The sequence below is a fragment of the Physeter macrocephalus genome, chromosome 5, assembly GCF_002837175.3.
Source record: "Physeter macrocephalus isolate SW-GA chromosome 5, ASM283717v5, whole genome shotgun sequence".
Classification (NCBI taxonomy): domain Eukaryota; kingdom Metazoa; phylum Chordata; class Mammalia; order Artiodactyla; family Physeteridae; genus Physeter; species Physeter macrocephalus.
The window spans coordinates 7,195,326-7,210,631 of NC_041218.1; the positions used below are offsets into that span (position 1 = coordinate 7,195,326).

General features: G+C 56.4%; 1 protein-coding gene across 1 annotated transcript in view; it reads left to right on the forward strand.

The window, feature by feature from the left end:
- PDIA4 (protein disulfide isomerase family A member 4) overlaps window positions 1-12,636 on the forward strand; it is an 18,797-nt gene extending 6,161 nt beyond the window's left edge. Inside the window, exons 2-10 of the mRNA XM_007122388.4 lie at window positions 429-615; window positions 1,812-2,017; window positions 3,753-3,891; window positions 4,852-5,057; window positions 5,182-5,340; window positions 7,868-8,019; window positions 9,982-10,138; window positions 10,435-10,668; window positions 11,405-12,636. Of these exons, the coding sequence (XP_007122450.1) occupies window positions 429-615; window positions 1,812-2,017; window positions 3,753-3,891; window positions 4,852-5,057; window positions 5,182-5,340; window positions 7,868-8,019; window positions 9,982-10,138; window positions 10,435-10,668; window positions 11,405-11,820 (1,856 nt within the window). The 3' untranslated portion in view covers window positions 11,821-12,636. The remainder of the gene's footprint in view (window positions 1-428; window positions 616-1,811; window positions 2,018-3,752; window positions 3,892-4,851; window positions 5,058-5,181; window positions 5,341-7,867; window positions 8,020-9,981; window positions 10,139-10,434; window positions 10,669-11,404) is intronic.
- The last annotated feature ends 2,670 nt before the right edge of the window (window positions 12,637-15,306 follow it).

The window sequence follows — 15,306 nt, forward strand, 5'->3', positions numbered from 1 at the left end:
TTTTTTTTTTTTTTAAATAAAGTTATTTATTTATTTATTTATGGCTGCGTTGAGTCTTCGTTGCTGCGCGTGGGCTTCCTCTAGTTGCGGCGAGCGGGGGCTACTCTTTGTTGCGGTGAGCAGGCTTCTCATTGTTGTGGCTTCTCTTGTTGTGGAGCACGGGCTCTAGGTGCGCGGGCTCGGTAGTTGCGGCACGCGGGCTCAGTAGTTGTGGCTCGCGGGCTCTAGAGCACAGGCTCAGAAGTTGTGGCACATGGGCTTAGTTGCTCCGCGGCATGTGGGATCTTCCCAGACCAGGGCTCGAACCCGTGTCCCCTACATTGGCAGGCAGATTCTTAACCACTGTGCCACCAGGGAAGTCCCTCTAGGAAGATTTTTAAGGAGGAGGGTCACCAGTTTCCTAACCAGTCTGGGTATTTTCTGCACAGATTCTTCTAATAAAGAGGATGCCATCGAGGAGGAAGATGACGAGGAGGAAGATGACGAGGAGGAGGAGGACGACGGCGACGACTTGGAAGTTAAGGAAGAAAACGGTGTCTTGGTCCTAAACGACGCGAACTTTGATAACTTTGTGGCTGACAAAGACACGGTGCTGCTGGAGTTCTATGCTCCATGGTGAGGACCCACGCTCCGCCCCCCTCAGCCAGAGGGACCGGGGGTTCCTCTGTGTCCCAGGCTTGACCCCTCAGAGCCATCCGGACCCTGCAGGGTGGGAGTGTCCGGGAGCAGGAACCCAGACTCCTGGTTCGGGAGCGCCAGGAGCTCAGCATTCTGCCAATTTGCATTGAGCGTCCAACGAGCCAGCCCTCGCGGACCGCAGGCCCCGCTCGTTTCAGATCCAGTGCTTAAAAATGTGAAACGTCCTCTGCTAGTTAGAGCTGGGGGCGGCTAACGAGCTGTGATGACACAGAGACCTGCGTGGGTGACAGACGCATCCCTCGTTACAGATTCAGCCCTCCACCCGCTCCTCCTGCCCGAAGTCTGGCGGCTGCCCAGTGCAGCCCCTGGGGCCTCCCATGGGAAAGGTGCATGGGCCCTGGGGGAGCAGCCCCTCTTCTCCCATCTTTCACCCTCACGGTGCAGCCAGTCATGACTCTTGGGCTCCTTCCCCCGACCTCTCTTCTGCTGTTTTTTCCATCTCATAATCCCGTCTTCTTTTTCCCCTTTCTCCTGCCCTCCTTGGTTCACTTCGGAGACAAAATAGTCAAGATATTCTTATGTTGTTTGTCTAGCATAGTGTGAGATGCTTCGTAAAAGCATCTAAACAGTCCTTAGGACAGGCCTGTGAGGTTACATCATTCCTGGTTTATAGATCAGCCATTCTCAAACATTTTCTTCTCAGGACCCCTTAACACTTAAGAATTGAGAACCTCAAATAGCTTGTTATGTGGATCATGTTTATCAGTAGTTACCATATCGGAAATGAAAACTGAGAAATAGAAAAAGCTATCTTTAAATAACAGTAGCGCTCTTACACGTTAACGTCAGAATGCTGACACGATCGTGGGCCACGTAGCCTCTGGAAAACCCCGCCATATGCTTCTGAGAGGAGTGGAAAAGACGGCATCTTTCAGGAAGAGTTTTCTCTTCACACTGGGGTGTAGAGATGTTGAAAGCATGTTCCCTCAGCAGAGCTGAGTTTTGAACCTGGATCTGTCTGACTTTCGGCCGCCTTGGCCTCCCCTGTTTTGCGTTTCTTGTTAACTGCAAACGTTTCTGGTCCCAGTGCTCCCGTTTGTGTGCGCGTTGCTGGATTTAAGTCTCCATGGGTACAGTTAACCTGCTGCTTCTTCCCGAAATCTAATTCTCAGGTGCGGGCATTGCAAGCAGTTTGCTCCAGAATATGAAAAAATCGCCACTACCCTGAAGGAGAACGACCCTCCCATTGCTGTCGCCAAGATCGACGCGACCTCGGAATCGGCGCTGGCCAGCAGGTTTGACGTGAGTGGCTATCCCACCATCAAGATCCTCAGGAAGGGGCAGGCTGTCGACTACGAGGGCTCCAGGACCCAGGAAGGTGAGCGGCTCCTGAGCTGCTGGGGCAAGTCGGGGGCGGGGCTCCCTCCCCCTGGAAGGGAGAGTGGAGGCGGTGATGGGAGGGGAATTTGGATATTAGAAAGGAAGCCAAGCTGAGTGGACGGGGAGTGATCCCTGATGGAATGTTCGCGGAAACTTGGATCAACATAAACTCGTCCTTGCACGGGAGGGGTATCTTCTTCCATTGATGACCATGAAACTCAGGGTCTGGAGCCGGTGTGTTACAGGTCATGGGTCTTGGTGGTGCACTGGAGCAGTGCTTCTGAACGTCTAGCTTGCGTCCGACTCACGGGGGGTGGATGGGCTGGGGTGGGGTTGAGGGGGCTCGTTAAGACAGACTGTCGAGCCCCAGCCCAGAGCTTCTGATTCACTAAGTTTCAGGTCTGGCCCAGTAACCTGCGTTTCTTGCGAGCGCCAAGGGCTTGCCGAACCTGTGGGTCCACAGCCCCACTTTGGAACCACTGGTGTGCGGAGCCAGACAGTGTTTCTAAAACGAGGCCCCGAGGGATCCCTGCCTGGCTCACATCAGACACTAAATAAGTTTCATTAAATGAATGAGAAAATAACATTGTGGTAGCCTTTAGCATATCTCTTAAACACTTAAGAAAAAAAGATTGCTTTGTGCTGCATTTTCCATTTCCAGTATAGCACAGTAGAAATAGCACTGAATAGGTTTGGGGTCTTTATTGCCATCCCGTAGCCCTGTGTCCCCCACAAGGGCCTCCCTTGCTGGGCCTTGGGCTCCTCATCACGGAGTGTGAGGTCATGTGGACTTGATCTCAAGGTTCCCTTTGAATTGGTACGAGAGTCTGTCCTGTGACAGACTTGTATATTTGGAGGTCTGCGCTTGACACCTGACAGCTAGGGATGTGGCCCAGTTTGGAATCTTGAGAGCAGAGTTTGCCTAAGTGGCCTCCCCAGGCACCAGCCCTCCCAGTGCGTCTTAATAACGGGGCTCGCCCGCGTTGATGGCCCCAGGGCCTCGGCTCTGCCTACACTGGCAGGTGCTGCTGTGCGCGCTCCAGTCTGAAAGCTCGTGCTTTGCGACAGTGGGTCTCAGACCTGGCTCCTTGGTAGATTCTATGGCAAAAAAGTTTGCAGCCGCTGCTCCTAAGAACCACTTGGCAAGTGCTTTGCGAGAATATATTCAGCATCCCAGGCCTGGCGCTGAATCCGTCTCCGGGGAAGCAGGCCACAGGTGGGCCTTTTGCCGTCTGTGCAGCCTGAGCGGTGTGGGAGACGCTGCTCCTCTTTTCATCTTTCTCCAGTTTGGTTACATTTTATGATGCGTGTAACATGCCAGTGCTAGATGTGCGTGTCTGAATACATATGTATTTGTACGAGTTAAGAGGATGCCCCCAAAACTATTAATAGGCACGTGTGGTCAAACACTGGGAGATGACCTCTCGGAGTTCGAGTGCAGTTAGAACCCCGGCATGGTAGGAACGGAAGTCTCGTTCGTTGGGTTGGGCTTGGACTGTCTCCAGCAGTCTGCAGGGGGTGCGTGTGGCAGTGGACATGTGACGGATGGCTGTTGGAAACAGTGGGCCTCTGGCTCGTAATTGTGCAGAGTGGCCCTGGCTTTAGACGTGATTGGATTTCAGGAAATCAGATGGGTCCTGTTCTGTGGCCCCGCTCTCTCTCTTCGCCCCTCACCGCCTACCACCCATGGAGCGGGGGCCTGCATGTGCTCAGTCTTGTGTTGTTTCTTCCAGAAATTGTGGCCAAGGTCAGAGAGATCTCCCAGCCCAACTGGACACCTCCACCAGAAGCCACGCTCGTGCTGACCAAAGATAACTTCGATGAGGTGGTGAATGACTCAGGCATCATTCTGGTGGAGTTTTATGCCCCGTGGTAAGATGGTGTCTATCCCCTGTTACCGGATGCTGGTCAGGCCCGTCCTGCATTCGGTACAGGCACGGGCCGGGGGTGGCAGAGGCAGACCCCGCACGTGAGGCAGGGCTAGCCGAAGAGCGGGCGGGTGCAAAGTCCCCGCCGTGCACAAGTGGGCAGAGTGCGGCGCTGCGTGTCCCGAGAGAGGTGGTTTCCCAGAGTCTTTCCTGGGGGGTAGGATGAGGCTGAAATGTAGGCCTGAAGCGTGGAGCCTGCAGGGGAGAGTAAGCCACGTGGGCCACATAGGGGGGCCACCCAACGATCTGGGGCCCCTCGGAGCTGGAGGACACGGCCATGCGCCGGGCAGTGCCCGCTGTCCCCCGAGCCTCGCTGCCTCCCTCCTGAGATGTTTGAACCTTGGTTTTCTCTGTCTTCGTCTCTGCTCTCGACTGTTCTGCAGTGAATCTTGAAAGTTGACCCTGACCCTTGCTGTATGCTCAAGACGTGTTCCCTTCTTGTGCCGGAGCCCCAGGGTCCCACAGTTTCCTGCCTTTTGTCCCCTCCCCTCACCCCCCCCTTCACAGGCTTGCATCCACTTCCTGCCCATCCCTTGTGTCCCAGCTCACCCTCACGTCCTGTGTGAAGTCACCACTGACTGGTTTCCTTACCTGCCCCAGCCCTCCAACCAAGAAAATTGCCCTAGCCTTTCCCACGTCTTACCCCATGTCACGGTTACGCCCCCGTCCGCCCACGTCTCGGGTGTGTGTGTGTTGTGTGTCCCCCCCCACCCCCATGAGGGAGGGGGCCACATCCTGCTGGCCCCTGGGAAAGGCCCGGGCCCCGCCCTCACCGGGGGCATCCCGAGGTTGGCCGCATCTCTCCAGTCGCCCGGGAGTGCAGGCTGGGTTTCTGCACTTCACTTACCTGGCAGGTGGCATCCATACCAGAGCAGGCCCCTGGCAGAACAGCTTCCTCTCGCAGGTGTGGACACTGCAAGAAACTGGCCCCCGAGTACGAGAAGGCCGCCAAGGAGCTGAGCAAGCGCTCTCCCCCGATCCCCCTGGCGAAGGTCGACGCCACTGTGGAGACAGACCTGGCCAAGAGGTTCGACGTCTCTGGCTATCCCACCCTGAAAATCTTCCGCAAGGGAAAGCCCTTTGATTACAACGGCCCACGGGAAAAATACGGTACTGCCGCCTCCTCTGGCCTCAGTGGGGAGGGAAGCTCCTGGCGCGTGTGGGCGCCGGCAGAGCTGTGCGGACAGCGCCCTACAGCCCCAAGCAGCCCCTCAGGCGTGTGCTCTGCTCCCAGGGATCGTCGACTACATGATCGAGCAGTCCGGGCCGCCCTCCAAGCAGATCCTGGCCCTGAAGCAGGTCCAGGAGTTCCTGAAGGATGGAGACGATGTCATCATCGTTGGGGTCTTTAAGGCGGAGAGTGACCCAGCCTACCAGCAGTACCAGGACGCTGGTAAGGAGTGGCCCTCTGGGCGGGGCAGAGTGCCCGTGCCTGGGCCGTCTGAGGTTGCTGGGGAGTCTGCTGCTTTTGTATAAAACTCCTGGGCATCGATTTAGGGGGTGGCTTGATGGAAGAATTGAGATTGCATATGTGGGAACAGGCTTTCCTTTCTGGGCTTGGGGGTTGGTTCTCTGTTGCTTTAATTGCACGTGGGTGATATGATCTCTTACTAAACAGATGAGAGGGCTGCACGGTCCCCCTCCCGGCCTCTGAGAGGAGGGGAGGGGCACAGTCAAGTTCATCCAAGGTCATTGTCTACCTCCCACCCCTTCCAGGGGCCCCTTCCCAGAGCCAGTCCCTCTGGCAGGGGTAGGGTCTTGACCGGAAAGTGAGGGTTTCTGCATCAGACCTGGGTTCGAGTCCTGGCTCTGCCAGTGGTTAGAACACCATGACCACAGTCAGTGACTTGATCAGCTCGGAGATCTCACGTCCAACACGGTGACCTGTCCTACTTGGAAGGTTGTTACATTAGTTGAGATAAAGTGGAGGAAGTGCTTAGCAAAGTGCGTAGGGATGCTGCTCGCACAGTGTATGCTGGTCTTGCTGGTCTGGGAGGCAAAGTTTATCACCAGCAGCGGTCAGTGGTGTCCTTTGGGGGCTGCCGTCCTCGCTCCCCGGATGGTCCCTAGGTCATGAACAAAAGATGGTTTTTCAGGGACGGTCAGGACCCTCTTGGTCCTCATCAGCTCCTCCTGAGTGCCATCCGCCCCTCACCCCACGTCACACACACCAAAACAGTTTGCTTTTCTACTTCGAAGGAGTAATTATGATCTGCTGGCCACTTAGTGTTAATCTCTGTGCTGTGCAGTCACGGTTGTGCGTTTGTCACATGCAGATTAACGTTGTAAAACTTACCGTAGAGCTGAACTCTGTTTGTGCTTCCTCAGTCTTCACTGATTCAGTCAGTAACCTTGTTACCCAGTTGTGCCAGGAACTTGCAGAGGGGTCCCCTAGCCCACCCAGGGCCACAGGCAGCCACGGAGTCCCCAAACCTACACATTTATGGCATGCAGATCCCCGGGGATCTTGTCAGAATGTGGGTTCTGGTGCTATACATCTGGGTGGGCCCGGGTGCTGCCCGTCCAGCTGCCACACTTCCAGTCTGACATACGTGTGAGTCCACGTGGCCGGTCGGGTTAGACCCAGGCAGGGGTGACGGTCACTGGGCCTGGGGTGTAGACTGTCTCTGTGTAGACAGACAGTCCTGAGGATGCAGCGCGGACGACGGGGAAGCTGATGGGGCAGGAGCAGAGGGGAGGCAGGCGGGAGCAAGGGTCTGTGAGCCGGAGGGCGGGCAGGAAGTTCTTGAGTCGATTCTGTCTCTCCACCCAGGGCCGCCTGATAACAGATACCCGGGGCGCCTGGCAGCTTAGGACGGGTGTGCCTTCTGGGTGGGCCACCTTGTTTCATTCTTACAGTGGTCTGAGAGGTGCCCTGTCCTGTTTCTACAGAGGAGGGACTGGGGCTCGGGGAGGTGAGTAACTGGCAGGCCTGAAGTCACACAGTTGGCAGGTCGAAAATTACAATTTCAGTCTAAGTCTGTCTTAGCTTCCAAAAGCTGTGAGCTTGTCCAGGTTGCCCCCTGCCTCCTGCAAGACACGTACCGTGCCCTCAGCCGCCTGTCCCTATAACCAGTCGGAGGCTGCCCTCAGGGCTGGGGTGACACCTCACCCAGTGCTGGGACCACAGACTCCGCTCGGGGTGCGTCTGGATGCCTCAGCGAGGACAGAGCAGAGGGGCTGAGGTGATTCCCCTGTGGGGTCCGGGGCAGGGTTGACAGGCCGGCCCACGGGCCACATCCGGTCCTCACCTGGTTTTGTAAGTTCCCTTAGAACACAGCACACTGGATGGTTTGCACACTGTTCAGCACGGAGCTGGGTCGTCGTGACCACGGGGTCCACAAAGCCAAGATAGTTCCTGTCTGGTCCTTTCCATAAAAGATTGCCAGCCCCTGTTCTAGAGTATCCTCAGACAGTGGGGTCGCATTTGGGAGTTTCCCAAGATTTAAAGTATGTATAGCAAAAGAACCACAGCCCACAAACAGGCCACCCAGCAACTCGAGGAGGAGCAGTCAAGCCCCTGTGAAGGGCGCTGGGTGTGAAAACTCCCCGTGGGGATGGAGGGTTCGTGTGACGGACACAGGAGGGTTTGGGCTGTCTGTCTAGGGTATGTGCTTCTCAGCATCAGAGGCCCGGTCGACCGTAGCGCCTGACAAATTAGCTCTAAGTTTTTCTGTGAAGATTGTTTATTTTTAAAATAGATTCCAAGATATCTAGATTTTAAGGCATTACATCTATACCAAGTTTTAAAATCCGGACTCCTTTCAAGTGTTGAAGCTCTGGATATTGTCCACACAGCGTTCGTGGTTAATAACACTATTTGCTGGGCGTTTGCTTTGACTGATGTGGGTAGTGAGTTGAATCTAGATCATTTAAGCAGTTTAGTAAATTGTGTATTTGTTGTTCTGTTAATTTTTCAGCTAACAACCTGAGAGAGGATTACAAATTCCACCACACTTTCAGCCCTGAAATAGCAAAGTTCTTGAAAGTCTCCCCGGGGAAGTTGGTCATCATGCAGCCTGAGAAATTCCAGTCCAAATATGAGCCCAAGAGCCACGTGATGGACATCCAGGTGGGTGAGGGATGCCAGCCCCGGGGCATCCGCATGAAGGTCTCTTGGTCAGGGTTCGCGGGAGGGACGATGGTCGGGGGATGGGGTCTCAATACCTGTTGGGTCGTGGGGCCTTGGCCCCTGGCAAAGCTCCACCTGCTTTTGCCGGAAGGGTTTCCCCGGTCTTTCCTTTATAGCTCCTGGCAGGCCAGCAGCGGCCTGCGTGGCTGGTGTGCCTCCTGGCCAGGACGTGCCGGCTGCTGGGTCTGAGCCGAGCCTCTCTTGCCGCCAGGTGGCTTGGGCGCTGAGGCCTACGAAGCGATGACGGGCCTCTCTGTTCACGGGGGGAAGCTGTGGGACATGGCACGTGGACTCGGCCTTTCTTTCCTCTATGTCCCCCCACTCTCGGTCTTGCTGAGGGGGTGACACACTCATCTCTAGAGGGGTGGAGGGAGTTCCCAGCCCAGGGTGAGCCTGGGTCCAGCTCGGTGTTACGAGTGCTTCACAGGGGCCCCGCACTCCACTGAACAGATCTTCAGGTTTGGAAAAAACCTTACATCTTGAATCCAAATATTTTATTTGATAGAAAGATGCAGAGAAGTGAGCTAACAGACTGGAGGTCCCACAACCAGTTCGGAGCAGACTAGGGGGGAATGCAGGTGTGCTCCGTCCCCAGCCAGGACGTAGGGGGTGCTCTCGTCTCCCCCTGCTGCCCTCCAGCTTCTCTTTTTAGCATCCAGAGATACTGACTCTGGGTCCACAGAGGGGCCCTGATGGCACAGTTCTGTATGGTGTGCATGCTCCTGGGAAAGGGGGCTGTCTGCAGCTGTCAGTACATTCTTGAAGGGGTCCTTGACCTGAAAAGGTTGAGATCCACAGTCTGTTGTACACATCACTGCTACTTTGCTCTTTGGGTATGATTTATATACCGTCTTGGTTGCAAAAATTATATCAGGCTGCTTTGTAAAAAAAATTCACACAACAGATAAAATGCGGTTTTAAAAAAACGGATTTAAAAATTAGGACAAAGGGAAGACAAGGGCAGGACAGGTAAGATGAAGCCAGGCATAAAATCAACACAGGCGGCACTGCTGTGAGGGGATAGCCTGTTTGCCGCGGACGGATGTGAGGAGGGCTCTGGCCTTGAGTTCAGATTCGGGCCCGCGGTGCCAGGTGCTCAGCTCAGGAGCACACTTGTCCCGGGTCCCTCCGCTTTGAGCTCACCTCCTCCCGAGTGACGGTTGGTCCAGGGGCCGTCCTGATGAAAGACACCCCACAGCCCGGCTGCCCTCTGCCTTGTCCCTGCTGCCTCCTCCCACCTGGCCCAGCCTGCCATTTTTCAGCGCCACCTGGGGCCACCTCCTGACCACCCCTGCAAATGGGACATGGGCCCTAGCGGGAGAGAGCAGCGGTCATCCATCACTTCCTGCTGGGCAGGCAGCCTCACCTCGTTGGGCCTTGGTTTCCTCACCTGTGGAGTGCGGTGGCCGTGCCGCCCTCACGTGCAGCTGTGTGGCCCCATGCGCTTCCTGAGAGACACTGCCCGCACCCCTGCCCCCGGCTTCGGTGTAGCGGCTAGTGAGGGGCAGGCCTTCTCCAGGCGGAGCTCAGAGCCCGGGCGGCGCTTCGCGTCACGGCACCGTGTTCCTCGTCCGTGCAGTGTCCCTGAGAGGCTGCTGGGAGGATCAGACCAGGGGAAGGTGGGACCCTGCGCCCAGTGTAGCCCACGTTAGCGCCGCTGTCGTCTGGGAGGCGGGCCTTCCCCCAGCGGAACCTGATTGGCCTGGACCGCAAGCCCCCACCCAGAGGGAAGGGCGCGCGGCCTCTGCGGTTGCCCGAGAGGCTCACTTCGGGTTCCCTGGAGGAGGGGCCCCAGCATCACTGGGTGGACTTGAGTGGGGCCCCTGTGCCCGTCTCTTGGAGCACATGTCTTTTCCCATCGACAGCAACAGACAGCTGCACCTCACCTGCCCCCTTTTGCAGGACTCCACGGAGAGCTCGGCCATCAAGGAGCATGTGCTGAGGCACACGCTGCCCCTTGTCGGCCAGCGCAAGTCTTCCAACGAGGCCAAGCGCTACTCGCGGCGCCCCCTGGTGGTCGTGTACTACGGCGTGGACTTCGGCTTCGACTACCGCGTCGGTGAGGCCCGGGTTGGCGGCTGGGGTGTGTGGTTACTTACGGCTTAAGGGGCTTTTTCCTCCCGGGCTGTGTCGCTACCCCCTTCCCTCTCTGCTTGAGCAGGAGGGCAACTTCGAGTCGAGTTGGGCCCTCTTAGATTAGAGACGTGGGGGCGATCGGGCGAGACCAGCCCCCAACCCTGAGCCGCCTGCGGGCAGGGGCCCTGGGCTGCGGCCCGAGGCTGGCCCGGGATCTGCGCCCGGCATCTGGAGCCTCAGCCGCTGCGGCCCGGCTCACGGCCCTCGGTGCCCTTTCAGCCACTCAGTTCTGGCGGAACAAGGTCCTGGAGGTGGCCAAGGACTTCCCCGAGTACACCTTTGCCGTGGCCGACGAGGACGACTTCGCCACGGAGGTGAAGGACCTGGGGCTGAGTGAGAGTGGGGAGGAGGTGAACGCGGCCATCCTGGACGAGGGCGGCCGCAGGTTCGCCATGGAGCCCGACGACTTCGACGCCGACGCCCTCCGCGCCTTCGTCAGCGCCTTCAAGAAAGGTGGGCCCCCCCCATCCCATCCCCCCCCCCATCCTCCACCTCCACGGCCCCACCGGCTTATTGTTGGGGGCCTGGCCCTGGCTTCCTCCTGGACCCGAGGGATGGGAAGATGGGGATGGAGAATCCCCGTTCTTTTGCTTTCTCTCTCTGTCTCTTTTTTTTGTAATAGAAAAAAAGGCAGGTGTCTTGGAACTCTAAAGAAGCCTTATTTTTAAAATATGTAAAGTACAACAGGCTTTTGGACTTAGCCGTAAGTGAGTTTCACGTATGAGGGAGACTTGCTTTGGCATCAAGCAGAGTGTCTTTCCCGTCTGGCTGAGCACATGGCCCCGGGTCTGCAGCGCGGGCGGCTGGCGGGCAGACCGCCTTGTCCGTCTCTGCTGAGTCTGCTCCCCACCATGGCCTCCAGCCCGCGGCGCCCGCCCTCCTGGTAACCCCTCTGCATCGGCAGCATCTCTTGTGACGGCCTCACTGCGCAGGACCCAGTGTCTGCTAGGCCTTGTGGGGAACCACCTGCACCCTCTCTGGCCTTTGCAGGCGCTGCGAAAGTAGAGGCTGTGAGGAAACCAGAGAACTGGGGGTGGGCTTCTGGAGACAAGGCCCTGCCTGGCCCTGGCAGCGTCTGGCTTGCCCTGTCCTGCACGTCAGGCCAGCCTCACTGCCTGGTCCGGTCAGCGCCGCCAGGGCCCGGGCCTTGCGGCTCTCACACTCCTCCTCTGCCTGCTTTCCTCGGCAGGAAGACTGAAGCCAGTTGTCAAATCCCAGCCGGTGCCCAAGAACAACAAGGGGCCGGTCAAGGTCGTGGTGGGAAAGACCTTCGACTCCATCGTGATGGACCCTGAGAAGGACGTCCTCATCGAGTTCTACGCGCCCTGGTGCGGACACTGCAAGCAGCTGGAGCCCGTGTACACGGCCCTGGGCAAGAAGTACAAGGGACACAAGAATCTAGTCATCGCCAAGATGGACGCCACGGCCAACGATGTCACGAGCGACCGCTACAAAGTCGAGGGCTTCCCCACCATCTACTTCTCCCCCAGCGGGGACAAAAAGAACCCAATCAAATTTGAGGACGGAAACAGAGATCTGGAGCATTTGAGCAAGTTTATAGAAGAACATGCCACAAAACTGAGCAGGGCCAGGGAAGAACTTTGAAGGCCTCGGGGGTCTGCTCAGGGCAAGCGCGGCAGGGACCAGACAGCGAAGCTTCCAGCACTCGGCAGTGGAGCCTGAGCCAGCTGCGAGCCCGGTGGGCTTGCTCAAAGGCAGTCTCTCAAGGTGTTTTCGTTTGTCTTGTGTTTTAATTTTTTATACTTTGGTATTTCACCTCATGCTCTGATACTGAATAGATATGAACGACTCAGTAGATTAGTCCAGAATTTTACAGAGGATACATCTATTTTTATCATTATTTGGGGTTTGATTTTTTTTTTTAACCTTTTCACCTTCTTTAATATATTTCTTCAAAGCAGACAAGTTGAATCTCTTCTGTGTGAATTTTTTTTCTCTTTTTTTAATTTAAAATTTAAGAAGCCTTTGCCAAATCACGTCGACTTTTCCTTTTTATTTTATTGTCATCTGAGGAATGGTTAGGCGAAGATGGGACTGTTGGTGTTTGGGTTTTTTTCTTCCTATTGTGGCACAAAGTGAGAACTGTCGCCAGGCACCGTGCCGAGGACGTCATTTCAGCCCGACTGATCTGCCACCCGGTCCAGGGAGAAGCAGCGTCTCTGCAGGCCTGGGCGTCACCGTGCCTTCTCCTCCCAAAGCGAGGACCGCAGGCAGGAGAGTTTCCCAGGTGCTCCCAGACCCCTGGAGCCAGGATCCGAGGCTCATCCTCCGAGAGGCCGCCTGCCTCTTCAGAACCGCCGTGGCCGAGGAGAGCCGAGCTAGGGCACAGGTGGAGACTTTAGGGTGATAGGAGGATAGGGTAGGCAGTTGTGATGGAATAAAGAAAGGATTGAAAATGAACCTCCCTCACCGTCCTAGAGAACATGGTCCCGCCCTGGAGCCTCAGCGTGCTGGAGATGGAGAGGCCGGGCCTGGAGGGGAGGCTCCCTGCCCGGCCTGCAGAGTGCAGGTGGCCTCACTCCACCCCCGAACATCCAGGGGTGGGGTGGCATCCCGACCCGGGTAGGGGCATCGATGGGCTCTGCTCTTGGTTGTGTGTGGGTGGGCATTCTGTCACGGGGGGGCGGGGCGGGCAGGGATGGAGGACGAGGCCCTGAGCACTTCTGGGGGCTGGGAGGAGGGGACAGGACGGGACGGGAAGCTGGACTGGCCCTCAGGCTTCTGGGCGATTTGTGTGATGTGAGCTTCATTCCGGGAGTTCATTCACCAAGATGTGCTGTCCCCGCTCACCTGTTCCTAATTTTGCTGAAACAGAAATCGTGAGCTGGGGGCATCTCTGAGCAGTGGCTGGTGGGTTTGCTGCAGGGGTTGGCGGGGGCAAGAAGCAGCCCCACGGGAAGGGACAGCCGGGGTGGGCCTTTCTAGATGATCTGCTTTCAAGTTGAGTCTGGCCAGGGTGGGCGGGGGTGTCTGGCAAGTCCTCAGAATCCCCAGTGTGGCGGGAAGTCCTCTGCACCCTCCTGGGTGCCCTCTTCCCTCAGGAGGACAAGCAAGGCCCCCCTCGGAGACTTTGTGCCAGAAGCTCACAGGAGTAAATGTGGGTGTGGGGCTTGAAGGCTTTTTTTTTTCAACCGGGAGGCACACTCCTCCGGCACTGCCTGGGGCTTCCGTGCTGGTCTGGGAGACCTCACACAGCACACGTGAGGCCTGGGCTCTAGGAGGGAATAAGTGTGGTCTCATTTGACGTGAGGTGTCGGGAAAGCCCTTTTTGAAGTGATGTTTGAGCTGAGACCCAAGGATGAGTTGGCTGGAGCCCGGCTGAGGTTGGGAGTGAGTCATTTCTCAGTGTGTCCCGAGACCTGCAGCGTTGACACTACTTGGTTGTTTGTCAGAAATGCACGATCTCGGGCTGGGCCCCAGACCTGCTGAGTCAGAATGCATTTTAAGAAGATCCCAGGAGACTCATGCCTAGTGAATGCAAAGGCCCTGAGGCAGAAGTCAAAATGTATCCTCTTCTGAAATACAGTCTGGAAACCAGGTTGCCCAATGGAGTGTCAGGTAAACTCACCCTGTATTGACTATAGAGAGTAGGCCCCTGGGAGAGAATCTACCCCAGGCTGGTTAGGGAGCTGATAGGCTGCTAAAGGAGACAGGTGAGTCAGCCGATGACAGTCCGGTGCGATCAGCGCCCGGGTGAAGATGAGCAGGCCGCCGGAGCCCAGAGAGCGGGCGCTGGCCCAGGCTGGGCGCCTGAGCAGCCCTTCGGAGAGGCTGACCCGGGAGCCACAAGGAGGGGGTGAGCTTTCCAGGGTGAGGCATAGCAGGTGCAAAGGGACAGAGGCGAGGGAGGGAAGCAGTGATGCGAAAGGAGGTGGAGCTGGACCTGGAAGAGGTGGGCGCCCTAAGTCAGGAGTTTGACCTTGTCCTAGAACTTTGCAGGGAACCACTGATGGTTTTAAGCGGGGAAGTGCTGTGATCAGATTGAGAGATTAATCATGGGAGTGACAGGTAACATTTATTGGGCATTTAGCAAAAGCCAGACCCTGTGTCCAGCACTTTGCCGGATTATCCCAGTGTAAGTGATCTGCAAGGTAGGTGCTCACTTTACAACTGAAGAAAGGAAGGGGGCACGTGTCTGCAAATGCGAAGCTGGGGTGTGCTTCCCCCCCCCACCCCAGTTGTGCCATTGCATCTCCCTTGTAGACAACCCAGTCTAGTAGCAGGGGAGCCGGGGCCGGCTGCAAGGAGGGTGGGCTGCATTTTGAGTACTGAGTGGGCTTTAGCAGTTAAGGGGTCTGCAGGAGCTGGCGCTGATGGGAGGTTGAGGGTGGGTGAGTGGACGCAAGAGGACTGGTATCACATCCACTGTCTGAATCAACTTTTTGTTATTTAATTATGAAACATCTCAAGCATCCACAAAAACGGAGAGAATTGGCTACTCTATGCCCTTTACGCATCATTCACCTAAAACAGTTACCAAAATTTTGCTACATTTTCATATCCCCCCCCTTTTTTGGCCACACCCACTGCATGTGGGGTCTTAGTTCCCCGACCAGGGATCGAACCTGTTGTCCCCGGCATTGGAAGCACAGAGTCTTAACCACTGGACCACCAGGGAAGTCCCTCATGTCACCCCCCGCCAAATGACAGCCAAGACGTCGTTTCACCCCTGCACTGGAGAACGCGTTGTCCTACAGGGCCTCGGTGCCTTTTCACAGCCACCAAAATAAGCCGTAATTCATCAGTACCCAGTCCAGATCCCCCAGTTTTCTCAAACATCTTTTTGCAGTTGGTCCGTTTGAATCATCAGCACTGCCTGCCTTTTAGTTTTGTCTCTTAAATCTCAGCTAGAGCAGTTCTGTCACCTCCTCTTTTTTCCCCACAACTGTCCCAGTTTCAGAAGAAAAAAAACGAGAGATCTCTTGGGTCACTTGTGTTTTGCACGAGTTTGAGGAATGTTCGATGGTCGCTGTCTTGGTGTGTCTAGTAGGTATGGAAACCGGCGAGGTCCAGACAGAGGAAACAGTAGCAAGTCTTGTAAGACTGATGATCGGTGCCTTGGCCGCGTGC